Source organism: Sprattus sprattus (genome assembly GCF_963457725.1).
Source record: "Sprattus sprattus genome assembly, chromosome: 15".
NCBI classification, from domain to species: Eukaryota; Metazoa; Chordata; class Actinopteri; order Clupeiformes; family Clupeidae; genus Sprattus; species Sprattus sprattus.
In genome coordinates this window covers 21,126,950-21,153,520 of record NC_137913.1, presented here as the reverse complement: position 1 = coordinate 21,153,520, position 26,571 = coordinate 21,126,950, and the positions used below count along the sequence as shown (strand labels likewise).

Here is a 26,571-nt window from a genome sequence, read left to right as displayed (position 1 = left end):
CCGGGGCTGTGTTTGAATTTGTCGGACTCAATTCAATTCAATTTTATTTGTATAGCGCCATAACAATACAATTGCCTCTCGGCGCTTAACAGAGCCCTCAGAGTTGTTGTGGTTGTTGTGGATGGTTTTGACTTCTTATGGGGGAGCATGCCCCCAGACCCCCCTAGTTTTGCTTGGTCACAGGGTGAAAAAATGGTTTTATGTAGGGGCTTATCCCCCCCAAAAAGTGGGATCCTAGATTCTAGAGGCTTTTTGAAATGGTGGTGGTTTGGTTTTGAGGTTTTGAGGTGACGGCTGGACTCTCTACAACTACAATAGGAGGTTGCATGTCAAAACTAGGGTGTCTGGGCATAGGGGAGAAAAATGGTGGGTATTGAGCATAGGGGGTATTCGGCATAGGGGGCTGAAATGGTGGGTATTGAGGGTACGTTTGTATTGCATAGGGGGTATTGGGCATAGGGGGCTGAAATGGTGGGTATTGAGGGTACGTTTGTATTGCATAGGGAAGCATGGGCTGAGGCGGTCTTTGATAAAAGGTTGGCTGTTGAAAGGGGACAGAGTTAAATCTAGGCGCTGGATTTGGATTTGGAAAGGGGGATATATTAAATCTGTAAGTTGGATTTGGAGAGAAGTTTGCAGTATTCCTTTGCATCAGGTACTGTATTAGCAGGTCCTGTGAGGAAATAAATAAACAAGCAAACCATTTCATGGCACAAATACAAATGATGAACATACTTGCTGATTCAGAGGTGTTTAGTTTAATCAGTTGGTGCCCCATTAAGTTGGAAATTGCAAATGTTCCATAAGACTAGTGGCCAACTGTTTTTTTTTCTCCATAACTGCAGATGTTGAGGATAATGCACATCACGTTTGAGCAAAGGTCCTAAGGACCAAAGGTTCAGAAGGGGTCTTGTAGAAACATGCCAAAACAGTGGAATTAGGATTAATTAAAATCAGAAAGAAATATTTTCATATCCCATACTTCTAAAGGCATATGCAAAGACGTAAAGTGTTCTGTCTATTTCAGTACCCCAATCTGATGTAATATTGTCAATCCACTTCACTACTCAGCTAATCAGACATTCAAAGCTGGCACCAACATTTTCCTATGTGGTCCTGTTTTTTGGGGATAATTTTCATCTTTCATTATGGCTAATTACGAATATGGAAATTATTTGGAATGTGCGACATTGTATTAAAAGGCAGTGCTTATTACCAGGAACAAGCATACCACATTTCAACGTTTTAGAACAAAGTAAAAATACAAACATTTGTTTGACACAAATATCTTTGATATCAACAGGTACAAAGAGATGTAGCTTACCTCAGCACTGAGAGGCTCTTGAAATGGTGCAATCTAAAGCAGTCACATAATACAAGATGTCAAAAGGTGATTTTAAAAAACAATCCTAAAATGTGAAATTATTAACACTAGACGGAAACTTTAAACTCTAAATGGACTTACTGGAGCTGAGAGACCTAGTCCCAAGAGACCCATTGTGAAGAGTAGTGCCTTCATATTTCAGTGTTTAGCACAGCACCCTATATTTGAACCGATTTGGATACAGAAGTTATAAAAGGTTTCTATCCTTAAAATCCCTTTGTCTGTTTAACTTTCTTTAAAATTCCTTTGTCTGTTTATCTTTCCTTAAAATGTCTTTATCTGTTTATCTTTCCTTAAATTTCTAGTTGGACCTGTAAAAATTATCAAAAGTAAATAAATACCCAATTAAGACCTAGCCATCGAAAGCATTGACCAAGGATAGTTTATCAAAATGTTGCTGACTCACCTGTTACAAAATGTAGTTCATGAGGAATTGTGTCCTGTAAGCAGTCCTCTACCCCCTAATTTATGGTGTTCTTCCCTAGTCCCATCTCTAAAGGCTGTCCAATACGACCAGATTTGTATGTCAATGTTCCTCTCCAAATAGGTTGGGTTGCAGATAGGGGCAAAACTAGACTTGTGGTTAGTTTAGAATGCAAATTAATCTTTTAATGATATTTTGATACATTCCATCCAACATATGAAAAAGTTTCGCCTCATCATGATGGAATGTACCACATGATGGAATGTGGTGCCCATATCAGTGTGTGTTTTTTTCTCGCAATTTTTGCCAGTGGGCAGGACTGGGTTGATTTGTGTTTTTGTTTTGATTAAAATAGTTGTGCACCCACTACCCTCAGCATTTAATTGAAAAACAAAAACAAACAAACGAAAAATGTTTACACTCCTCAGTCATTAAGTAAAACCAACCAAAAATCATTAGAGATGTGTTATTAATAAAATATTGTGTTTTATAGGAGTTAGAACAATATCATGCACAACATTTGAATGTGCGTCTACTTGCTGACAGGGTAAATAATATTCTACTACTCTATTATGTGATGACATGGCTCAACATATGCACAAAACAATGCAGAGGCACCCTTCTGAGTTTGGTTTCAACGTCTTCCTTGCCGTCTACATCACTGTAGTTGTTGGTGTTTTCAACAGACACTCATGGGCATATTTTTTAAACATAAGATAAAAGCACAGAAATAATGGGAATGCAAAACAATGAGAATGAGAATGAGAAATGTGAACTATGAAATGATTAACCATTCATTTAGCCTCAGGCCTGCATTGACTTTTATCTCATATGTAAGATCCAGAGGTCATAAGTGACAAAGTCAGGGATCATCAGGGAACATCAAAGTTTTTCTCTTCCTATGTGCTTGCTCTAGGGGGTTCATTCCATGGGCTCGGTAAAGTGCCTTGAAACAATGGCAGTTGTTAATGGCATTATATAAGGGAATACAATTGAAATGAGATCACATTGGGATACATTCAGTCAGGTACAACCACTTCACTGAAGGGCTACATCAATAACTGAATTGTTCAATTAAAGACCAGACAAAGACAGACTGAAACAACTTCTTCTCAAGATGTGTAATGCAGCTTTTTGCTAGGCAAACCGTTACAGCCTTGTATGCCACCGACCAGCAGATAGCACTATAGAGCACATAACTTGTCTGATGGCTGCTGTTCTTGTGTGATGATGGTGATGCTTTACTGAACACAGATGTTGTGTGATAACTCTACTGTGGATCATGATGAGTGTTGCTCTACCCTAGCACAATCTCTTACATTATCAATTAGACATATTCACAACATATTCACTGAATTTCACTACTTGCAGTTGTAGTCTGGCAGTACTCCATTGAGATCAATTTCCATGGCACTGGTAGCTGGCCATGGCCTCGATTAATCCTCAATAAATTGGGTCAGCCTTTAACTGAGTTTAACTGTTATCTGTGACCAACTTTTACCCTGTGCTGTAAATCTCTTTTTATTCTGGGCTTCAATTTCAGTTTCTGACGCAAAATCATGGTGTCCCCGACAGTTGAGGTCTGATGCAAAATCACAGTTCCCATGACCAGGGTCACCCATAACATTCTGTTGTTTTCAATCATTGTTAAGTATCCGTGGTTGTACCCTCATGTGTTCTATTACATAGTTCAGGTTGTTTCTGGCATGATTACTATTATGTGACACTGATTATCTTGTATGTGACGCTGAGAGTTCTGGCAGTCTTGATAGGTCCCCAATCAATAGCACGAGGAATTTAACATTTTGTCCTGTGTGTAACTGAAATTGAGACAAATGGATGTCGTGAACCCGTGTTTTGAGCTCAGCGTAACCTCGTGATCAATGTATGTGTGAAGCGCACACAATAAGGTTATTTACACACTAAAAATATCACCTATATCAATCCAAAGTTTACACATCATGTTGTGTGTCCTAGGGAACTCAGTGGTGGTCTTAGATCTCTTGATTTACAAGAGTCTCTGTCCCAGTAATGGAGGGATTAAAAGTAGGCTATGGGACGGACCACTCAGTAAGGTTATATCACTACAACAACATCATTCAACTGTAGTGTACTGTCAAGTACAAAGAATGTCACCACAAAGTATGTAATTAGCTTGAAGATAGGTCAGGGCAGGTTTCTGTATCAGTCTTCTATTTCCTAAGAAGAGAACTATGGTGGTTTCTCAGTTTCTTCATCCCTGTAAAAAGCCCTACAAACAAGAAACAAACATGCGTCTGGGGCATTATTCTAGACAGTGATCACATTCCCCAAATGTCAGTTCATTGGTTTCTGAAATTATAAGGTGTATATGTGGTCTTCGATAACTTGTTCTGTTTTGAAATCTTTCCCCAACAATTTATATTTGTAATTAAATTGCAGACGTGGTTGTGCACTTCTCTGATTGGGTGCTACTGGTCAAGTTTAGGCTTTATAACAAGATATTTTCTGTTAGAAAAGCAAAGTTGCTGAAAGACCTGCTTTTTCATTGATAGCCCAAATTAAGGAAAGCGAAACTTTCAACTGTAAAACTGTAAATTGTGTTTTATTTAAGAGAATTCAGGAAGATTAACCACTGGTGAGTTTGTCAATTACTAATACACATGACATTACATTTTGAATTGTATGTATTCACCTACATTCCAAACTGCCTGAACTACACTCATTTAATCTCATTGTTATGTATTTGTAGGTTGACAGTAGAGATGAAAGCAATCATCTTCTTGTTTGGAAGTCTTTGTGTGTGCTTTGCTGCACCAGTAAGTTTCCGTCCAATAGATTTATTTACTATATCCCTGTATGTTTCTGTTGCTTGAAGTCTGGATTTTTCTTTGTGTTATTCTTGCAGGTCGAGGAACATCATGAGAGAGAGGCCAGATCAGCCAGTAAGGAGCAGGTGAATAGGCATTTCCCCCATAAAGATGCTATAAGATGATTCTTCCCAATAATACAAATAACAGTTTGTTGTCCTTAATTCATCATTGTTGTCCAGATTTCCCCAATGTCTACAAATATTTTTACCCCTACAGGGCCTTCAAGTCTTGTTGACTCAAATGAAAGAGACCCTTTCCAGCATTAATCAAAAAACAAACATCCAACAACCAGCCCCACCAGCCCCACCAGCCCCACAGGCGCCTCTGGTCCAACCCTCTCCAACCATTACCCTTCAGGCACCCTCTGCTCCCCCCAATCCTGTACCAGCTCCTGAACCAGGTCCTACCCACATCAACCTAGTCATCTCTTCCCAGCCACAGCAACAACAGCCTCTGACTGAAGTCCCACAGATACCGCAGCCGGTCCAACCATTTCCCGGGATGGTCCAGGGCGCCGCGATTGATCCCAACACGCTGGTTCTTTCACCATGTGGACAACCTCAGGCGAACTCCCAGGCTATGCCATGCTACCTTCCCTACAGCGGTCTTCAGTCACCAGGACGTTACCCATATCTTCAGTACAACTCTTATCTTCAATACCCCCAATCTACAGGTGGCTCCTTTGTGAATCCCTTAACTTACTCTTCAGCTGGGTACAATTATGGCGTTTCTCCCATAAATCCACAGGTTAACCCTTATCTTGCTGGGTACAATTATGGGGTTTCTCCCATAAATCCACAGGTTAACCCTTATCTTGCTGGGTACAATAATGGCGTTTCTCCCCTAAATCCACAGGTTAACCCCTATGCTGCTCGGTACAATTATGGTGTTTCTCCCATAAATCCACAGGTTAACCCCTATGGTGGGTACAATTATGGCGTTTCTCCCATAAATCCACAGGTTAACCCCCATCCTGGGTATAATCATGGCATGACACCAAATCTGAGCATAACCCCTCCGATCATTTTCAGAGAGAGCCCAACACGTCCAGCTGCACCTGAGCAACAGGCATAGCCAGCAATGGGGAAAGGGGTTAAAGCTTTTTTTATGACACTAAAATTCAGTGTCTGAAATAAGTTCTTTCTTAGTCTTCTATGGCATGATTTAAATGATTAGTAGGTCTATCCTACATCATGTGATGTTTTTACTGAAAGCACATTAAAATGACAATTCCACCCAAAATGGTGTACAAGTAGGCTATTGTTTTCTGTTTGTGGACTATTTTAGATTATCTTCACTGTTTTGCATGTTTATAAAACACAGCATAGAGATGTGTTCAGGAAAGCTAGTGCAGTGAGAGTAGAGTACAGTCAGAGTAGCCTACTGTATTTTACGGATTTTTTTATGTATAGGTAGTACAATGTTAACTGAGATTTAATAGTTGGAGCAAGGTTAAAGCAAGAGAAAGGGTACAAATGGACCATACAGTATACAGTATAATGGACCAGCAGCATACTGTGTAGGAGAGTGGCTGCTAAAAGTAAAGTCTGGTGTTAACACATCTCTGAGATGTTGAGAGATCCGCACCGGTGTGTCCCTGAGGTTAGCCTAGGCCTGCATTTTCTTTGCGGTAGACTCTGTCTAAATGATTATGCCATAAGCACATGTCGACTTTGGCTTCAGAGTTATCCACATCAGGGAATTCTGCGGCAGCAGAGCACTTCTGGTTATCAGAGAATTTGTAATGGAGAACTCTGTCTGATCCGACTATACAGAAGCGTGACTTCAGCGACAATACATTAGCGATACATCTCAAAGACTGTACAAATAATTGTCAAATTAAAAGTCCGTAAAACACAGGTTTTAAAGTAAAAATTCAGACCACTCAGCATTTAAAAAAATGTATACAATAGAAAATTGTACTTAAACTTTAAACCAATACACGCATGTAATAGGCAATCATACGCTATTTAGCACGTGGATGTTTCTTTAGAGTAAGCCTACTATAGGTTTGGCGAGGGGAAGTTATCACTTAACTGGGTCTACTTCGTTGAGGCAAAACAAACAACAGTTTGAAGAAAATGTTTCGCGACAAAAAAAAATCCAGTTTAACTGATTAACCATTCCTGAACTTTCTTATAGTGGCGCTGTCTGGCTACAGTGACCAGAAAATGGAAATAGCACCTCATAGGTTTACTTTATGGACATTGATGGTGGTCCTTCTGATACATAGTCAGGATATTCTTTGTAAATACGTTGATATAGTTGTGGATGTCCAAGCACCGCTGAGGAATTTAAATCATTTTTGGAGGAGCACCGGCTACTGGTAGGCAGAAGGGGTTTGTTATGCATCTTTTAAGATACCCTCGTTGTATTTTAGGCAGAGAGGACCGGGATGGTTCCAACACAGAACTGCAACTTCCAGGGCAATACGAGGAGGTTACCATCGATCTCGAAAGATGACAGAACTGATGACATTCCATACATGTACATTATGTTACAATGCCTTTATTGCAATGTTACGTTTACACACCTGATGTAAGCCAAATGCTACAAACGCCAATTGATTCTCCCAGCCACTTATTTAAAAAAAACCTTTACATTACTTTTCCTAGTCTACATCTAAAACATTCAGCTGGGATATGCATACGTCTTTGTACAAAATCAGTTTTGGAAAAGCTACTTTGAAATCATATCGTTGCAAGCTAACGTTATGAATTACTTAAAGTAACACTATGCAACAATTTGACACTTTTTGAGATATGGTTTTACAGGCAACTAGTTTTGGTACCCTCCTCAAATTCATTTTGATAGCATATGGTCATGTGAAGGACAGATAAACACATGTGCCTTCCCCACTAGCCATCCAGGATATGCCCTATGTAGTTCTGTGTAACGGGCTGGTACACCCTGCAAAAATGGAAGAAAAGCTTTCACATGCATGATATTTCCAGCTAAACTGCCAAAAGACACCAGATAGTGTGTTGGCATGCCTTTTAGGTAATTAGTTTACTAGTTTTGGACAAGAAACTCCGTATTGCTGCTTTAATATCGGATGAAGTTGTACTATCTTATACCAAAGCTACCTTTTGGAGAAATCTAGTTTAGTCAATTACTGTAGAGAAGCAATGGTAAAATATAATAAATTAAAAAATCATTCCCTTCCTGGCCCAAACGAACTATAATGACAATGATGTTTACGTGTACTTATACGCGTGAACAATCATGTTTGTATGCCAGTCAGTGTTTTATGTATCAACTTTCCACTCTTTTATATTGTTCAGGTGTTTATACTTTACTTGTATATATGTATTTATCCCCCAGCCCCCCTCTTCCTCACACCAAAGCAGATCTGTATGACCTGAGCAGGGATCAGGAGTTGAATTTGGCCTACATTGGCTCAGCACCCCACCGTGGGATTCAGCAGGTGCGGATCCATTGGCTCCTTGAACTTGTTACAGCACAGTGAGTATCAGAGGGGGAGGATTCTTTCGTATTTAAGTTATTCTTGGTGAAACATTACTGTCCATTATTGTGTTCATTTTGTTTTGTGTCATTCAATAGGGTTGCCAATGGAGAGACGTGGTACAATTTCACAAATCTGGATAAATTGATTGATCAGCTGTGGCAGAATGGTCTTAAGCCAGGTTGAGGCATTGGACATTCTTCTTCTTTTGCACATTAAGATGTGAATGATTACAAATATTAATCCAAGCATAATCTCAAATATACATAAATATAAAGAGCGTGATATATCATTTTTTTCCAGGATTTGAGTTGATGGGTAGTGTGTCCAACTTCTTTCATGATTTTGAGGATAAGAGACAAGTGATTGATTGGCGAAACCTGGTCTATCATATTGCTGTGAGGTACATTGGTGAGTTTCACGATACATTTGTGCTGTCCAGAATCCAGACACTTGGTAACATTTGAGTTGTGTTTCTACTTGCCTGTCTATGAATAATCTTATCTGCATTTTACAGGGAAGTATGGCCTCGGATATGTCTCACAGTGGAATTTTGAAACATGGAATGAGCCGAACAATCATGACTTTGACAATGTCACTGTTTCCATTCAAGGTATTTCATGGGATTGTACTGTCATGCATCTCATATTATACAATGTTCTTACACTTGTGTTTATATTTATATATTACTTAAGGTATTTATAATATATTTTAATATACAGCCGCGGAAAAAATTAAGAGACCACTTCAAAATTATCAGTTTCTCTGGTTTTACTAGTTATTGGTATGTGTTAAAGTAAAATGTACATTTTAGTTTTATTCTATAACCTACTGGCAACATTCCTACCAAATTTCAAATAAAAATATTGTCATTTAGATCATTTATTTGCAGAAAAATGACAATTGGTCAAAATAGCAAAAATGATGCAGTCTTCAGATCTCGAATAATGCAAAGAAAACAAGCTCATATTCATTTTTAAACTACACAATACTAATGCTTACACTTAGGAAGAGTTCAGAAATCAATATTTGGTGGAATAACCTTGATTTAAAATCACAACTTTCATGTGTCTTGGCATGCTCTCCACCAGTCTTTCACATTGCCGTTGGGTGACTTTATGCTACTCCTGGCGCAAGAATTCAAGCAGCTCGGCTTCTTTTCATGGCTTGTGACCATCCATCTTCCTCTTGATCACATTTCAGAGGTTTTTTTATGGGATTCAGGTCTCGAAATTGGGCTGGCCATGACAGGGTCCTGACCTGGTGATACTCCATCCACACCTTTACTGGCCTGGCTGTGTGGCATGGAGCATTGCCCTGCTGGAAAAAACACTTCTCAGAGTTGGGGAACATTGTCAGAGCAAAAGGAAGCAAGTTTTTTTTCCGGGACAACGTTGTACTTTGCCTGGCTGAGGTTTGTAAAAGACCATAAGGATTGAAAAAAGCGGACTGGAGGGTCTTCTAGTTCGTCTTCTCTGATGAGTCCAATTTTCAGCTTTGCCCAACCCATGGTCATCTGATGGTTAGACGGAGACCTGGAGAGGCCTACCAGCCAGAGAGTCTTGCACCTACTGTGAAATCGGACTCATCAGAGAAGACGAACTTAGAAGAACCTCCAGTCCGCTTTTTCAATCCTTATGGTCTTTTACAAACCTCAGCCAGGCAAAGTACAACGTTGACCCGGAAGAAAAACTTGCTTCCTTTTGCTCTGACAATGTTCCCCAACTCTGAGAAGTGTTTTTTCCAGCAGGGCAATGCTCCATGCCACACAGCCAGGCCAGTAAAGGTGTGGATGGAGTATCACCAGGTCAGGACCCTGTCATGGCCAGCCCAATTTCGAGACCTGAATCCCATAAAAAACCTCTGAAATGTGATCAAGAGGAAGATGGATGGTCACAAGCCATGAAAAGAAGCCGAGCTGCTTGAATTCTTGCGCCAGGAGTAGCATAAAGTCACCCAACGGCAATGTGAAAGACTGGTGGAGAGCATGCCAAGACACATGAAAGTTGTGATTTTAAATCAAGGTTATTCCACCAAATATTGATTTCTGAACTCTTCCTAAGTGTAAGCATTAGTATTGTGTAGTTTAAAAATGAATATGAGCTTGTTTTCTTTGCATTATTCGAGATCTGAAGACACTGCATCATTTTTGCTATTTTGACCAATTGTCATTTTTCTGCAAATAAATGATCTAAATGACAATATTTTTATTTGAAATTTGGTAGGAATGTTGCCAGTAGGTTATAGAATACAACTAAAATGTACATTTTACTTTAACACATACCAATAAATAGTAAAACCAGAGAAACTGATAATTTTGAAGTGGTCTCTTAATTTTTTCCGCGGCTGTATATTACATTTATGTCCGTGAAAAGGATATACCTCTATGTATCTGTAACAACATTGTCCCTACCCCTCCAGGGTTCCTGAATTATTATGATGCTTGCTCTGAAGGCTTACGGGCAGCCAGCCCTGCTTTACGTTTCGGGGGTCCTGGAGACTCCTGTCACTCCCCTCCCCACTCACCATTCTGCTGGGCCATGCTGAACCACTGTTATAATGGAACAAACTATTTCACTGGAGAGAGAGGTGTTCGACTTGATTATATCGCCCTGCACAAAAAGGTAGAAATTGGATGGGAAGTCAAATGGAGATGTTTCTTGCGCATACCATTTAAAATGTCTAGTGGCCAAAAAGTGAATCCTAACTGCTTAATGGAGTGCCTTTCTTATTTTTGCAGGGTGGGGGCTACTCTTTACCAATACTGCAACAGGAGACTGATACTGTGAAAGAGATTCAGAAGCATTTCCCCCTATTTCAATCCAAACCCATATATAATGATGAGGCAGATCCACTTGTGGGCTGGTCAAAACCACAGACGTGGAGAGCAGATGTGACCTATGCTGCAATGGTGGTAAAGGTAGAGAAAGAAATTTAGAGTTGGCCAATAAAACATGTTAAACTGATAAAGACCTCTGACTTAACGATGAGTAGTACACACATTCTGTGATTGAATATCCCTGATAGTTTTGATCCCATGATGTACTGAAGTTCCCTATTAAGAACTATGGGAACCTCGTCAATTTGTCACGTAGGTGATCTATCAGCACCAGGACTTGCTCATAGCCGACCCCGACAACAACATCAATTACACTCTCCTGAGCAACGACAACGCCTTCCTTAGTTACCATCCCTACCCATTCACCCAGCGCACCCTCACAGCCCGTTTCCAGGTCAACAACACCAAGCCACCTCATGTGCAGTTGCTAAGGAAACCTGTTTTGACTGTTATGGGATTGCTGGCATTGTTAGGTACTTTAGTCTTTCTGATATTTGAAAGTAGTGTAGTAGTGGTTACTGTCCTTTTCCATGTACTTATTTCGTTTTCTAATGGTTTATGAGGTTTCTTTAAATGTTTGACACACAAAATTTTATTGGGGTTTCAGGAGAAACGCAAGTACTAGCTCAAAATCTGTCAGATGAAGCATCTGAGAACAATACAGTTGGAGTCCTTGCAAGCACCCATACACCAACGATTACTGGGACCTCTGACAGTTGGCAGTCCACGATTGTCATATACAACAGCAAGGACAACAGTTCCTCTTCTGCTGTTGATCAGATCCAAATCCAGCTCAAAGGTTTCCCTACTCAACAAGGTTTGTATTTAGATTTTGTCTTGAAATATTGGATTTCTGTAGGGACGTAATACGTAAAGTTGACTAATTGAAGTGATCGATGGAGTTGATTCTTATTACAGGACTTGTGTATGTCACATACTACCTGGACAATAATTCCACAAATCCTTACCAGCTGTGGCAACGCATGGGAAGCCCAGATTTCCCTACAGTGGAGCAGTTCAGGCAACTGAGGCTTCTAGAGGTACCTAAATCCAAACTGCAGCTTTAGCTTTTGGAAAAACAACAATGTTGAAAACCTTTACCTCAGCTTTGATACTGTTCCTGATTTTGTTATGTTTTGTTGCATTGTTAATTGTAAGGATCCAGTGATGGAAGGGCCTCTGCCATTTCCTGATGGGGATGGCGTAACCCTGAGGGCAAACCTGCCAATCCCATCCATCCTCCTTATCCATGTTTGTGCCAAACCCAGCGCTGTGCCAGGCCAGGTCAGTGTCTGTTACACCACTGTAAGATCTGTCTTTGGCTGCCTAATTAAGTCTCATGGACAACACTTGCCACTCATACTTTTTCTTTCAACACTGAAAGATAATGAACACATGGCAGGTGTATTAATACTATGGAAAATGTGATTTCAAAATGGCATGGTTATAAAAGCATCTTAGCTGCCTTTTAAAACCTTTGTCCTCCATTGTGGTAAAATTGAGACAATTGTATTGTTTTGGTGCTATATAAATCAAATGTAATTGAATTGCTAAACATGAGGTTTTTTTCCCTAGGCAAACAGCCTACGTTTCATTCCCATCACCAAGGGCCAAGTTCTTATTATATGGAAGGATCATTGTATTAATTCCAAGTAAGTTTTATGCATCATCTTGTTTAGACTTTTTGAAAATAAGTGTCCAGTTCTTCATAAACAAAATCTGGATGGATGTGCAGTTGTCTGTGCAAATGAACAAGGAATGACCTTGATCATCTCATAATTGTACTATCTAGTCTCCAAACCATTGATTCATTTCATCATCTTAAAGTCAAACTGGTTCTTTTTCTAAGGAGGCATATAAAGTGCACATGCCTGTCCTATGGGGAAGAGTAAGACCTTGTGCTATATCAATAAGATTCTCTTCTACTTTCATTCCTAGGTGCATTAAATCCTATGAGATAGAGTTCTCAAGGGACATGGACAAATTCCAAAGGATTAATGATTGCAATACCATCTTTACTTCATATGCATATTCACCAGGTAACCACATGTTTAAAGTGAAGCTGTGTAAAAAAAATTGTGTTCATGTTTCCCATTGCCTTTTTTTGTACCTTAAGAAACAAATTTAGCACAACAATCTACTGTACCTGTTGTACACATATCCTCTTCATGCCTGAGTGTTTCTTTGTTTTTTGTAACAGAAAACATGGAAGTGTCTGGTTTCTACAGAGTACGAGCAATAGACTACTGGGAAAGACCTGGGGAGTTTTCACTAACAGAGAAATATGTGGAGGGCCAGTGAACGCATCTTCATCATTTGACATACTGAATCATTGCTGCTGCATCTTCATCATTTGACATACTGAATCATTGCTGCTGCATCTTCATCATTTGACATACTGAATCATTGCTGCTGCATCTTCATCATTTGACATACTGAATCATTGCTGCTGCATCTTCATCATTTGACATACTGAATCATTGCTGCTGATTCTTCATCATTTGACATACTGAATCATTGTTGCTGCATTTATTTTTGGTGACTGATTATGACTTGAATGTATTTTTCTACCAGCTGCACACATGATATATGCATTTGCACAATTTTAATTTTTTTAGATCAGGATAGGATAGTAACAAGGGAACATTTTTGAACAGTTTGTAAATCCTCTTTGTTAATAAACAAGGTTCTGCTCATTCAGTGTAGTCATCTTCTGTTTGGGATTTACTACTCAGCTCTTGCGCATAACAAAACAAAATGATGTCTAAAAACTCTGAAATCCTCCTGTTATGGAAAGATGTACAGTTGCAAAAATTATTCAACCCCCATTGCACCTTAGGTTTATTGGCAAAATATAAAATTTCTCAGCTGTTTGCAATAAACAAGTTACACAAGAATTGTTCAAGTAGTTTAATGAAACTAATATTCAAGGGGTTTTATCAAAATTCAACACAAAATGCTACTTTTAATGACTAATGAATTTACTGCAGTCTCAAAATTATTCAACCCCTTCATGACAAGCATCTTCAGTTCTTAATAGAGCACCCTTTTGCTGTTATGACTTGCTGCAAATGTGATGCATAGCCAGACACCAGCTTCTGACAGCGTTCCTGAGGAATATTAGCCCATTCCTCATGGGCAATAGCCTCCAGTTCAGTAATATTCTTTTGTGTGCGTTTTGCAACCGCCTTCTTTAAATCCCACCAGAGATTTTCGATGGGGTTCAAGACACATTGTCAATATCAAGTCCAGTCAATGTGATGCAGGTGAAATTTCCATGGTCGCAACTTTTTTACAGTGTTTTCTGAGGCCATCTGCGTTTATATACTGGCTCTAATTGAAGTTATCTTGTCATTAAAGAACAGTGTGAGTTCTTCACATTTTGGTGCAGAGGAGTAGGGGCAGTGTGGAGTACATGGTCAAAAGTTGAGAATAATATTCTAGAATTTCCAGCATTCTCTGTAATAACCTTGGAAAAAGTAATCCTTTCAATAATATCATTATCCACATCACTTTCTTTACCCCATAACGTATGATCAATGGGATATTAAGGTTTTCATACATTACTTTTTTACTTCCCTTAAATCACCTCATCCTTTCACAAACAGCAAAAAACTTGTTTTATTTAACCAACGGTGAGGTCCTGGTAGTCATTCATTCTTGACAATTCCATAGACTTTCTCCCATAGAAATCACAGCATGTGGCATCAAAGCCCTACAAAAACCAAGAGTAATTGATAGGAATATATTTCCCTGCTGTCATTTGGATAACATGCTACAGAATAAAGATGTATCCATTCAAAAACTGTAAATGCTTGGTCTGAAGCAAAAGCTACTGACCCTTCAGTAAATATAAATGCGTGTAGTGAGTTCTACTAAATGGACTCCAAATCATCTGTGCAAAAGCAGTTACACAACATCTGGTTGTCTGAACATTGTATCCCTTTGATACTATTAAAATAAACATATACAACAGGATGTTTACGATTTCAAATCATTTTTATTTTTTAATTTACATTTATTACTGAAACGGGATTTTTCCTTCATGCCCTGTGTGTATTTCAGGGGCTGAATTATAGTTTAATATAAAGACAGGTTCAACGTATGCAAGGGGCTCCACATGGTGGGTTTACAAACCAGAAATACATGGATAAACACAAAATGTTCAGACATCTCTTAAATTCGGTTTATATCAACTGGGACTTGTGTATGAAATTAAATATAACCATCATTCATGAATTCATCTCTTCTAGCCAATGAGTAGGAGACCACCTTGATTGAAGGGGGAATGGAGAGGGTTCAATTCCCTTAGGCCGTTCATTTCAGAATGGATTCTTCGCTTGCTATAAGAACAACAACAAAAGAACATTGAATTATCAACAGGGCAAAAACTACAGATTTTCCATTGTGCCAATACACAGACAGTGCATACACTGACAATACACGCAATATAACTAAGGCCATTTTCAACATTGGTGTACAACTTTAACTCTCTTAATACTGGGTTTAAATAGTGCACAGTAATCATATGTGGGAACTTAAGTCTTATCAAGGCGTTTTAGGTATAGTTCACACAATATGCCTCCATGTATAACGTATAGAATATGTTTAACAGATTTAATCTTCTACCTTCTGCTAGCTCCTTGGCAATGCGCTCATTCTCCTCACGAATCTTTTTCTCCTCCTCCTCAACCCTCCTCTCTTCTGCGGCAATTGGCTTCAGATGATCTATAGAACAAAATATTTGACTTTGAAACACAGCAAAACAAATCCAACATTTTCTTACACTAATGAGTAAAAAGCATGATGTCGTCGTCATCGTCCCCCGTCCCCCCACCATCAATTTTAATTGTCTTTTGCATTCTATACATGTATGTTCTCAGTTACAGGCTTTATATTGCCCATTTTTCCCTTTTCACCTACGACAATGCCATAATCAAGATATAGCCTGCCATGCACATGCATATTGGGAATATGGACAACGGGATCTTTCCACTGATACCTTAAAATTACTAAAATCACTACATGTTCCTTGAAGCTTTATTTATTTGACAATTGGTCAGGTTTCACTTTCCACACAAGTAGACTCGAATTTGAACAACGCAATTTCTCTTCACTCCTAACTTTTGGCTTAACTTATTTGAGAGGAAGAGTTCGAAATCACTAGACTGAGATCTTGCTATGCTACAACCCTACCCATATGTCCTCAATTATATGCTCAACATTATATATATAAAACATTATGTAACACAGCCCTTCAAAGAGTCAAGGTCTCAAAAGTCGCTAGCAATGGCATTAGCCAGTTAGCCATGTTAGCTAGTGTATTCTTCTATGGGACATAACATTACAATAAACAGCAACTCACCATATCTCCTTTTTCCGTAGACGATTCCTGCAATTAATGCAGACCACCGGGCTGTCTGTAAGTCAGAATATAATGATAGAGATAGTCAGGATGACAACATTTAAACAAGTCTGTCAATACAGCCACACTTCCATTCAATCCAGCTAGCTTCGTAGCTGACGCCAGTGTGCGTGCTAATTTTGCTTGTGCATTAAGTTTATCAGTTGTCACCCTTAAATCATTGTAATTGTCGTTGTTAAAAGCTAAAGATAGTGCAAATTGTTATCTATAGCTCAAACATTACTTTCGAATACATTACGTATTTCTAGATTGTGAATGCAATAAGCTAGCCTGTAACAACTCATTGAAGAATGCTAGTCGTAACGTTCGCACTCACAAAGTTATCTCGAAAAGTGTTATGCATGTGTGAACAAGTTCGTCGTAAATTCTAATACACTTACAAACCTTAATGAGTGGTGAAACTGCGACTGGAGGAACCATTGTACCGTCTATCCAGCAACGCTCGGCAGAGGTCAACTAGAGCCCAATGCAGTAAGCAGCAGCTGTCTTCTTTTGTGGTGTCGATTTTAGCATTACATAGATATGGCTAGTGCCACCTGCAGGACTGAAGATATTGCACAAGGATGGCAGGAAAGTAATATCTGGCGTCGCTCAAACACAGACGTTTTAAACAGAGAGTTTTGAATTTGAGAGATCAGATTAAATTAGATAAACATAGCTTTATTGTAAAACAGAACACATACTTAACGGAAAATTAAGACAAAATGAATTCACAAAATGTGGCGATACATGTTATAAATGTAAAATTATTTTGGGACTTGAATTTTATTTGAAAAAGGCAATATGACCTAAATTCTCATATGTGTCACACATACTTAACATAAACTTGCACGATATATTTTAAGAAGGTAAGAAAGAAATAATATACATCTTTAAAATGCATGTAATTATTAAAGTTAAAATGATCATCAACGTCTTGTCTGCACAAACCATTTACAACAGTTTATTATTATAAGTTATTTCCGTTGGCACCCAAAACATGCAGGCTTGTAAGATTGTAAGACTGTTTTTCAGTAAAATATGCAGCAGAATTATTTATTCATCCAGAGTTCTTTAATACATTTCGTAAGGCTGAGTCTTAGTTGGTGTTATAGGAAATGCTGTTCTTGCAGATTCTTGTCATTCCTCTTCTTGCCCTTTTGACAAACCTCAGTTTCCCTCTGTTCCTTACATTTGTGGTGTATTCGTGGGACTTGAGCTTTGAATAGTAGTCTGAGAACTTGTTGAAGAGCATAGATATCGGCATACCATTCAATATTATTCCTAAAGAAATGCAACCAAAAGCAAAGATCCGTCCAAACAGGGTCTCTGGGTATACATCTCCATACCCTACTGTTGAAATACTAGCCTGCAAAAGAGAAAGACATTTAGTTTGTTGAAGAGGTTGAGTACACTTTAGCCTACATGTGAGGGTTTTTGTTTTACTGTTAAATAAATTAAATTACTGTACTGTGATGAAAAACATCAATTCTGGTGTTGATATTGACAAAACATTCTTTTTTTTTTTTTTTTTTACAAAAATCTGTATTTGATAGGTTGATAAAGGCTCCACTACTGCCATCTACTGTTTAAAATCATCCAAGGCCAAAGCTGACGTCAATTCAACTAGTTGGTACAGTATCTATGCCATGATATACATACATTTGAATGGAGTAAACACTCAACCCCTTGCCCACCTTTAGCATTTTCAAAATTAGGCAATGAGTTGAGTTAGGCTAAGCTTTTTAATTGGTGCCCTGGCTCTTTTAATACAAGAGCTCCAAAGTAAACAAATGTGATTTAAAAAGCACAAGATATTCCACATGAATCAGATAATGGCCCAATGTTGACAAAATGTATTGTCTTATTACAATGATTAACCCAATGCTAAACTATGCTAAGCCTAATGACAAAGTAAATGTAAGTGCGTGCTTTTACAGCATTCACAAAGTGTGATACAGTTTTCCTACGTGTGAATTGATATTTCATCTTATGCTGCCACCCAAACTTACAGCAAGAAAGATGATAATGATTTATACTATTTCTGTAGTTATAACAAGTAGTGAGATACTCTGATACAGATACAGTCAATAAAGACACCATAAAAGCCAATCATGAATGTACGGAGAGTTCACAGAAACATCAACACTTAACATCAACCATCATGCCATCTGAATTTGTCTTCTTATTTTTTTCCTTATGGTAAAGAACAATCTTCTGGCCATTTACCTATACATTATGTAGTCATTTTTATATGGAAGTGGCTACTCACCAGAGAAAATCATATAATTCATATAGCTATTCAAGATAGCCAGCAAGGGTAGGAAATTACCTAGCTAAGTAACTCATGGTCAATAACCCATTCAGTGGTGTAGTCCAGGGTATACGCAGGTATACGGAGTACTTATTTTTCAGTCAGCATTGCGTATACCCACTTCTCAAAACAGGGCGTTTATCCTGTGCTGTATGGGCTGCTAAAAAAATTAAAGAGTATACCCACTTCTCCAGGGACCACTACACCACTGCCCACAGTCAAAACTCTGCATTTGGATGTTCACTTACATTGTTAAATACCATATTCTCTACTACTCAGTAAGAAACACTTTGTTTTGTGGTTCATAACATTAATTCAGACTCTGTACACATTTTGCTACAATAGAGGAATTGCTACTTGTAATATAAGTGAGTAGTACACTAAAGGTCATATTCACTGTAAGTGCATAAAATGAAAACCACTTTTTGATTGCTTTACTTTTTTAAGTGTACTCTCAACAGACTTGAACTGTCTAATTTTCTCCCATGTGCCGACTTCAGACAGAAATCAAACTAAACTAATTTCCAGACGCTGTTGCACTTTTTATTTTGTATCTGATGTATCTGACCATGTTTTCATACTTACTGCAGCCCACCACCATGCATGTGGAATGCTAGTGAAGTTAGTCTGAGGGACGTCATGCTCAACGGAGTAGACCATAGCAGAGAAGGTAAAGATGCCCATGGCGATAAAAAGAAGCAGGCACCCAACCTGCTGGTAGCACTGTCTCAGAGTGAAGCCAAAAGCTCGCAGCCCTGTTGAGTGACGAGCAAGTTTGAGAACCCTGAAGATGCGCATTAGTCGCATAATACGCAGCAGCTGACCTAACTTGTCCACTTGGCCTATTGTCTTCAGGTCACTGCCAGGTTTAGCCAAGTCCTGGCTGTCAAAGCATTCCAGAATCATTTGCAGGTAATGTGGTAAAATGGCGATCAAATCCACCGTGTTTAGTATACTTTTTGCAAACCATTTCAGGTCTGGTGTTGACACTAGCCGCAGAAGATATTCCATAGTGAAAAAGGCAAGGCAGACACTCTCAACATATTCACAATGAGTTTTCCCACTTAGTTCGCCTGTTGCACTCCTGTACTGCATGTCCTCCACAGAGCTCAGTGTCATTGCAACCAGTGACATCAACACAAACATACCTGAGGCCACTGCAATGAGTTTGGCAGGCACTGAAGAAAAAGGTTTCTCCATTATATTCCAGACCTTTCGCCGTGTGGATCCCATTATCATACCCCGAAATACCTCTTCATTTTCCTCAGCATCCATCTCAGCCAGTAGCTCCTTCTGGATTTTCAACTCTTCATCCAGCTCATCGTGTCTTTCCTCAAACATGATGCGGCAGCAGCGATGGGAGTTCTTGATACGAATGCCCCAGTAATTGATTTCCTCCAGAAAGTTTCTGGGACACAGCTCATCTTTAATCCAGAGCACTCCAGTCCTGTAGAAATTGAAGATGCTGTTGAATATGTCTGGGTCCCGGTCGAAAAAATACTCGTTGCTTTTAACAATGTAATCATCACAGAGGTCCAGCTTCTTGTTGGGGTCTGTGTAGGTGGCAAGCTTGCCAAGTCTAGTCTTCGGATACCTGGCAACAACCCCATGCGCGATCTGATAGGACTTGCCACCAACGTTGATGTTCAGCATGCAGTTCCTGACTGTTGAAGACACTGGTAGTAAGAACACATCATCGTCCTCATCTTCACCAGCATATAGATCATAAATATCTTCTTCTATGTCATTCACAGAGCTCCACTGTTTGATCCAGCTGTCCTTCACGAACGGAAGTGGGCTGCATACAGGTTCTGTGGAGGAATATCCTAGTTCACCAACTTTGAAATTTGGATACAGGCTTGGTCTTCTGGCTCTTGGATGTAACATTGCGGCAAGTTTTCTCTTTGCAAAATGACCTCACTGGCAGCAGGCATGAACATCTAAATCAGAGAGTATTACTTCTCTCTAGTGCACCCCTTATTTAAGCACAAAGGATGTGACCGTATGCAAAGCTGCATGTCCCACAGGGCTGTCTGGAGGACCCATGTGCTTACAGAGCATTTTAAATACCATTATCCTCCTCTAAGCTCATGCTGTTGCTGTGACGTCTCAGCTTTGTCCTGTCTCAATGAGTGCCTTTGATCTTGACGTGAGAGTTTTTAGTTGTGGCAGGGTCATTTCTGGTACCACAAGTTCAACTTCACAGGTAATGTGTTGATGACAAAACACAGCAGTTCATCATATTGTTATACAAGATAAAACACTAATGGTTCATTGTTCCTTTCAGTTCCCTGTTAGTTGTGTAACTAAATTAAACCCCAAAACATAGCAACTGTTGAATATTTTCCTATCATTTAACCTTAAAATGATCCCATGCCGCTCATGTTTGAAATTGCTTTATTTATGTTATAAATATAAAATAGTGTTTAACAGGATAATTCCAAAATAAAAAATATACTATTATGACAAAGAGCAAAGTCATCTAGACAAGGAGAGTACTGAGGGTAGGGGGTCATTTAAAGAAGGTAATTCCATTAAAGAAGAAGCAAGCCTCTCAGGAAATGGGTCCTGATCGGTGTCACGGAATCCATGAATCAAAGTAACTAAAACTAAGGGCAAAGAAAAAAATCCTTTTCATATATGACTTCTTATCTCGCACGCTTTGCCATAAATGAATTCTGAAATAGGATTATGGTATTGGAGAAATCGTATTAACAGCATAAAAACAAAGAAGAGAACCATTACATAATTCATACATCTGCATACCATACAAAGCCATACATGTCCAGACTCAGTGTACGATGGCGTGAGAGTTCAACTTGCCAAAGGATTTGGGTCTGCTGGGGAAGTCTTGGGCTATGTGGGTCAGAAACGTTTTGACCAGCCACACACAGGACATGTTATGGCTGTAATGGTTCTCATTACAGCAAAGCTTAAGGATAAGTTAAGCAGTTTGGGCAACCTCCTCCTCTACACAACCCGCTCCAAAGGCTCCAGGGAAGTCCCTTGCACTGACCCAACCTTCTTAATCAGTCTGTTCAACTTCTTAGTGGCTCTGATGCTGTTGCCACAACAGATGGCTGCAAATAAAATTGCACACGCCACCCCAGCTAGCTGCACACATTGAAAGAGATGTAGGTTTCCTCAAAAAGTAGAGTCTGCTCTGTCCCTTTCTGTAGGCAGCAGTATTGTTGTATTTCCATTCCAGACTCTTGTCAAGATGAACACCCAGGTCTTTGCATCCCTCCACCACCTCAACCTCTTCTCTCAGGGTGGAAATGATGTTCAACTTATTTCACTGTTTAACATTTTATACCAATTAATCTATTTTGTGAATGTTTAGCATTGCTCTGTGAGTAGCTTAGGCATGCTTAACAGATTAACCCCTTCAAAAGATCAGATTAGAGACAGTTATCATTTCAGGACAACAGGAGGACAATGTACAAGTTTCTAATCTCTGTGTGGCAGATGCACAATCCCTCTGTTGCTGTACAGTTGATTTAAGAGGGCCTAGGTTTGTTTTACAGAGACATGTTATTGGTCTAGCAATTGATTGTAGAGGACCATGCTTGGGTGTTGTTTTATAAGGGAGACTATTCCAAAAAAATCTACTGAACTTGAAGGCTATGAATTTATGATACACACACACATTAAACGTAATAACTAAAGCAAATGTAATGAAACCTGTTTTATATTAATATTGTTGGCTATATTTGAATGTCAATCATTCTTCAGGGAAAATATGTAGGGTTATTTTTTAAATAGAAGAAAACATGACAAGATAAAACACAGCTTATTCCTCCTAAAAATGAAAAGAAACCACGTTAAAACACGTTTTGCATCATATCATAATCGGTTTCAGTTGGCTTTGCATAATAAAAAAAACACACAATGCTGAATCGGTAATGCAAGGTGGAACCATTACATCCAAGCTGCCCACAGACTTACTAACTTAGCTACAGACTTGCACCTTCTCTGGCAAATACCTGCATTTTAAAAGACCCCCTTGTGTGGCTGAGAGTCTATCTATGTAGAACAGTTGAGATGCTCAGGCATGTGAATATTAATAATTTAATACATGATGCACAACGCTTTTTAAGTGTTTACAGGCCCACGTGTTGCTGCGCACTTTGAGATGTCTTGTCAGTTCTAAATTTGACCGGTAAAGTTAAGGCAAATCGGGTCAATACAAAATATGGCTGCCACCGAAGCGGGGTGTGAACACTATGTGCGCAGCTGCCGGCTGAAAGTGAGATTTAATTTATTTACAAAATTATCGAATTATACATGGACTTTCTTGTTGATTATTTTGTGTGCCTGCTGTTTAATGTCTTAAACCCACTCCTTGATGATCTGGGTCGATCAAGCAACGAGACAAAATTAGCAAGCTAACCCGAGCAACTCCCAGCCAACGTTAAAGCGAGTATGCTATGATAGTAACCTAGCATTCAAGTAAAATAAGCAAGGTTTCTATTTAATCCAGCTAAGTAATTAGCTAAAGCTGTTCGCAAAGAAATACCTTTGCAGTCACATCCCCAGTACCAACAGAAAACCGACATCTAAGTGGCCATTCAGATTAGAAACTAGCTAATATCAGACTTCGAAGTAGCAAGCTAGCTATCTAGTGGGTTAGCTGACTAGCTAGCTGTTTTAACAGTTTCAGAAGCAATGGGTTGTCCCCTGGTTGATTGCACGAACGTAGAAATAGAGTTAAATGTGTTGGTTTACTGTGCACGTTTGTGTGTAGTGACAGTCGTTTTTATAAATAAATATCATGTTGCATACAGGCACCTTGCTGTGGAAAGTTCTACGTGTGCAGATTATGTCATGATGCTGAAGAAGACCATGAAATGGACAGGTTCCAGGTTAAGGAGGTCCAGTGCATCATATGCAATGCGGTACAAGAGGTAACACCTTAAATTACGATTAGTTATAGTGGGTGTCAAAGAACTGCACTTTCAGAATGCTCTCCAAAATGTTGTGTAGTAGTAGTTTATGTATTATCAGTCACTGTACAAGGCTAATTGTTTGGCGCAGTAAGACATCGCATCAATGTTTCTTTTCAGGCACAGCATGATTGCAAGGAGTGTAACGTGACATTTGGGGAGTATTATTGCGGTATTTGCCACTTGTTTGACAAGGATAAGAAGCAGTATCATTGCAAACCCTGCGGGATATGCAGGTAAGAAGCCTATGTGTTTACTAGGGTTCTGACAGATGTGACTTTATTCCTGCTGGGCTGTTACATAAGCATCACATAAATACATACATATAACACACACACATACATACCTACATACATACTTAATTACTTGTGACCATGGAGTATATCATCATTGCAGTCCAAAGGAGAACAAATGTGTAGGTTTTAAACCTGGCAGAGATTAATCTTGGCATACCTTATTTTTATATTCACAGGATTGGACCAATGGATAAGTACTTTCACTGTGAAAAGTGCAATTTGTGTTTAGCCTGTAATCTTCAAGGCAATCATAAGGTATTCATTGAAACAACTACTATTGCAATTACTACTACTAACAATTACTATCGACTATTTTCCATTTGATTAAGCTGATGATGGAGGAGTTTCATAAGTAATCTGCTTTGCTCTCTTGATTTTAGTGTGTGGAGAATGTGTCCCGACAGAATTGTCCAGTATGCATGGAGGTAAGGTGATCTTTTAAACCTAAAATCTGTAATTACAAGTCTTGGTGCTGTTGTGATCCTCTGTAGGATAACTGAATTGTTTGCTTTAGCAAAATTGGTCTCTAATGTTGTTGGATTAATGTATGTTGAGCAAATACAAGTTTAGCATTTGTGTCAGGACCCCCCATCCTCCAATGTTTTGCCTTAAAAACATAAAACAATAAAAACACATAAAACCATTCAGGACTAGTGTTGAGCTGTCTTATTAGTCACAGGGCTTACTATTAATAAAATCTTGACTCAAAGTACTTATTTTATTGTTATTATGTATTTGTTTGTTCATTAAGTGTAGTATTTGATTTTGCGATAATTGTTTTTCAGGACATCCATACATCCAGGATAGGAGCTGATGTGCTCCCTTGTGGCCATTTACTTCATAAGTATGTTTTATGTTTTGCCAATTTAACAACAATTATAACTTTTGTGACCCCAAATTGTAAATCATCATGCAGTATTAAAAAAATCCTGTTTTCATTTGCAGAACTTGCTTCATAGCGATGTGCAAAACAGGGTAATGGCCGTCATTTCGCTGATCCTTAAAGCATATTTAAAATGGATTGTTAATATATCAATCAGTTGTATGGTGGCAGTACCACTTGTAGGTCTCGATTTAGTTGTAGATCTGTTTACTGAGTCCTTTGTGTATGCCAATAAGAGGGGAATGATGGCGAATGGTACTCACTTCTCTATTGCCTCTTCTGTAGTGCCTACCGCTGCCCGCTCTGCATGCACTCTGCTTGTGACATGCAGGCTTACTGGGAAGAGAGGGACAAGGAAATCGCCCAGTCACCAATGCCTACTGAGTATCAGGATGCTACTGTCAAGGTATTTTTATTACAGATTATTGACTTCTATACACATACACTTGAAATAATAGTCTGTATTTATACCACCAACTGTTGTTAATCTAGATCTCATCTCTGGATTATAATAATTTGCACACAATCATTTGCGCACATTTGAGTCCAGGTTTGACTGAAGTGGAAAGGTAGTGTGGGAGTTTACTATTGTGGAATGTGTTACTTCATTCCATTTATTTCCTACTATTGAGGCTGCCACTGGCACCTATGTTACCAACATTTTTCAGGCATTGTGTTCATGTTGATTCTTCTGTTCCTTCTTAGATCATTTGCAATGACTGCCAAGCTCATTGCACTGTGCCCTTCCATGTCCTGGGTTTAAAGTGCGGTGGTTGTGGGTCGTACAACACAGCACAGGATGGGGGACTGATCCAACCTCCACAACCTCCAGAGCCTCAAGAGCCTCAGCAGCAGGATACACCTCCCGATCCTTGACCCAAGCTTCCCTCATAACCTCCAATGTCAAGACTGTGACTGCAAGGATGCACACTCCCGCCGCTTTCATGTATAAGGTTTGAGTCGATGAAAACTCAATTGCTGTGATCACAATCTCAGGACACTTTTATCAGAATTTATACCCACAATAACAGATTCTGTTGTGAGTGGAGCATTACCCCCTTAAGTTCTGTAACACATAAAAGTACATTAACTGTATCAGTAACTGTATCATTAAATGGCAAAAAGCTATGTTCTGATTTCAGTTGAGCTGTGTCAGTAAGAAGTAGTGATGAATTAAAAGTGAGAAGATCTCTCCATTTACTCCAGTCACTTAGCCATCAATACCATTATGAAATCAACTGGCAAGTACAGTACATTACGATGTTTTCATTGGTACCCCTGGGAGGGAAGGACCTGCACCTTTTTCCTTGTTTGCATCACATCATTCACATCATTATTAACATGCATCAGTCCATGTTTCATATTTGTGTGGAGGGTTGTAGGATGTATAAAATGAAAATAATGATCACAGAGAACAGTGGGGATATGTTAAGACAATAATTTAGGAACAGGACGTGATCATGAATTTCCCTTGACGGTTGTTTACAGCTAAATTTGTTTTGTACAGTTGAATGGTATGAAGAATGGAAACCAAGCGTTCAGGTGAACTGTGATTTTATTGTGTCTCTAGAACAGTTAAATAACATCTTAAATGGGAGGAAAAGTGTGGTATGAAATGTCTCGGCTGCTTGTCATCTGGTGGTCACACAATCTTTTGAACCTAAAGCTTTTTGAATTAATAAAAGAAAGCTAAACGTGCAACCTGAATTCAGTTTTGAAAACAACTACATTATGTAACAAATGAAAAAGATTTTTAAATAAAG

The 26,571-nt window shown here is 39.0% G+C and overlaps 4 protein-coding genes across 5 annotated transcripts; 2 read left to right on the top strand and 2 right to left on the bottom strand.

Moving 5' to 3' along the window:
* Positions 1-6,867: 6,867 nt before the first annotated feature.
* On the top strand, positions 6,868-13,266 carry idua (alpha-L-iduronidase; the record flags this gene model as incomplete). Its single annotated transcript, XM_080853212.1, has 14 exons — positions 6,868-6,986; positions 7,985-8,125; positions 8,225-8,307; positions 8,430-8,537; positions 8,644-8,739; positions 10,548-10,750; positions 10,867-11,046; positions 11,222-11,438; positions 11,573-11,782; positions 11,884-12,005; positions 12,124-12,249; positions 12,541-12,617; positions 12,904-13,004; positions 13,166-13,266. The coding sequence occupies exons 1-14, from the start codon at positions 6,871-6,873 to the stop codon at positions 13,264-13,266; spliced, it is 1,881 nt and encodes a 626-aa protein (XP_080709338.1). The 5' UTR covers positions 6,868-6,870.
* A 2,016-nt stretch (positions 13,267-15,282) lies between these two features.
* On the bottom strand, positions 15,283-16,901 carry atp5meb (ATP synthase membrane subunit eb; the record flags this gene model as incomplete). The annotated part of the gene is made up of 4 exons (XM_080852636.1): positions 16,775-16,901; positions 16,331-16,385; positions 15,595-15,693; positions 15,283-15,308 (listed from the first exon to the last, which is right to left on the bottom strand). The coding sequence occupies exons 1-4, from the start codon at positions 16,808-16,810 to the stop codon at positions 15,283-15,285; spliced, it is 216 nt and encodes a 71-aa protein (XP_080708762.1). The 5' UTR covers positions 16,811-16,901.
* A 567-nt stretch (positions 16,902-17,468) lies between these two features.
* Positions 17,469-20,570, bottom strand: kcnv2b (potassium channel, subfamily V, member 2b; the record flags this gene model as incomplete). The annotated part of the gene is made up of 2 exons (XM_080852059.1): positions 17,469-17,738; positions 19,269-20,570. 2 exons carry the CDS (start codon positions 20,568-20,570, stop codon positions 17,469-17,471), a joined length of 1,572 nt encoding a protein of 523 aa, XP_080708185.1.
* A 2,293-nt stretch (positions 20,571-22,863) lies between these two features.
* Positions 22,864-26,571, top strand: rchy1 (ring finger and CHY zinc finger domain containing 1). Of its 2 annotated transcripts, XM_080852037.1 has the most exons (9): positions 22,864-22,932; positions 23,471-23,590; positions 23,750-23,865; positions 24,102-24,180; positions 24,306-24,350; positions 24,711-24,769; positions 24,871-24,900; positions 25,094-25,214; positions 25,514-26,571. In XM_080852037.1, exons 1-9 carry the CDS (start codon positions 22,879-22,881, stop codon positions 25,682-25,684), a joined length of 795 nt encoding a protein of 264 aa, XP_080708163.1. In that variant the 5' UTR covers positions 22,864-22,878; the 3' UTR covers positions 25,685-26,571. The 2 variants fall into 2 exon arrangements, with proteins under 2 accessions (XP_080708163.1, XP_080708164.1); XM_080852038.1 differs by lacking the exon at positions 24,871-24,900.

Excerpts from the sequence above, each read along its gene's own strand:
- rchy1 (XM_080852037.1), top strand. The coding sequence starts at position 22,879 with ATGGCTGCCACCGAAGCGGGGTGTGAACACTATGTGCGCAGCTGCCGG. Across the intron at positions 23,591-23,749 it reads TATGCAATGCGGTACAAGAG|GCACAGCATGATTGCAAGGA; the intron begins GTAACACCTTAA and ends GTTTCTTTTCAG. Across the intron at positions 23,866-24,101 it reads AAACCCTGCGGGATATGCAG|GATTGGACCAATGGATAAGT; the intron begins GTAAGAAGCCTA and ends TTATATTCACAG.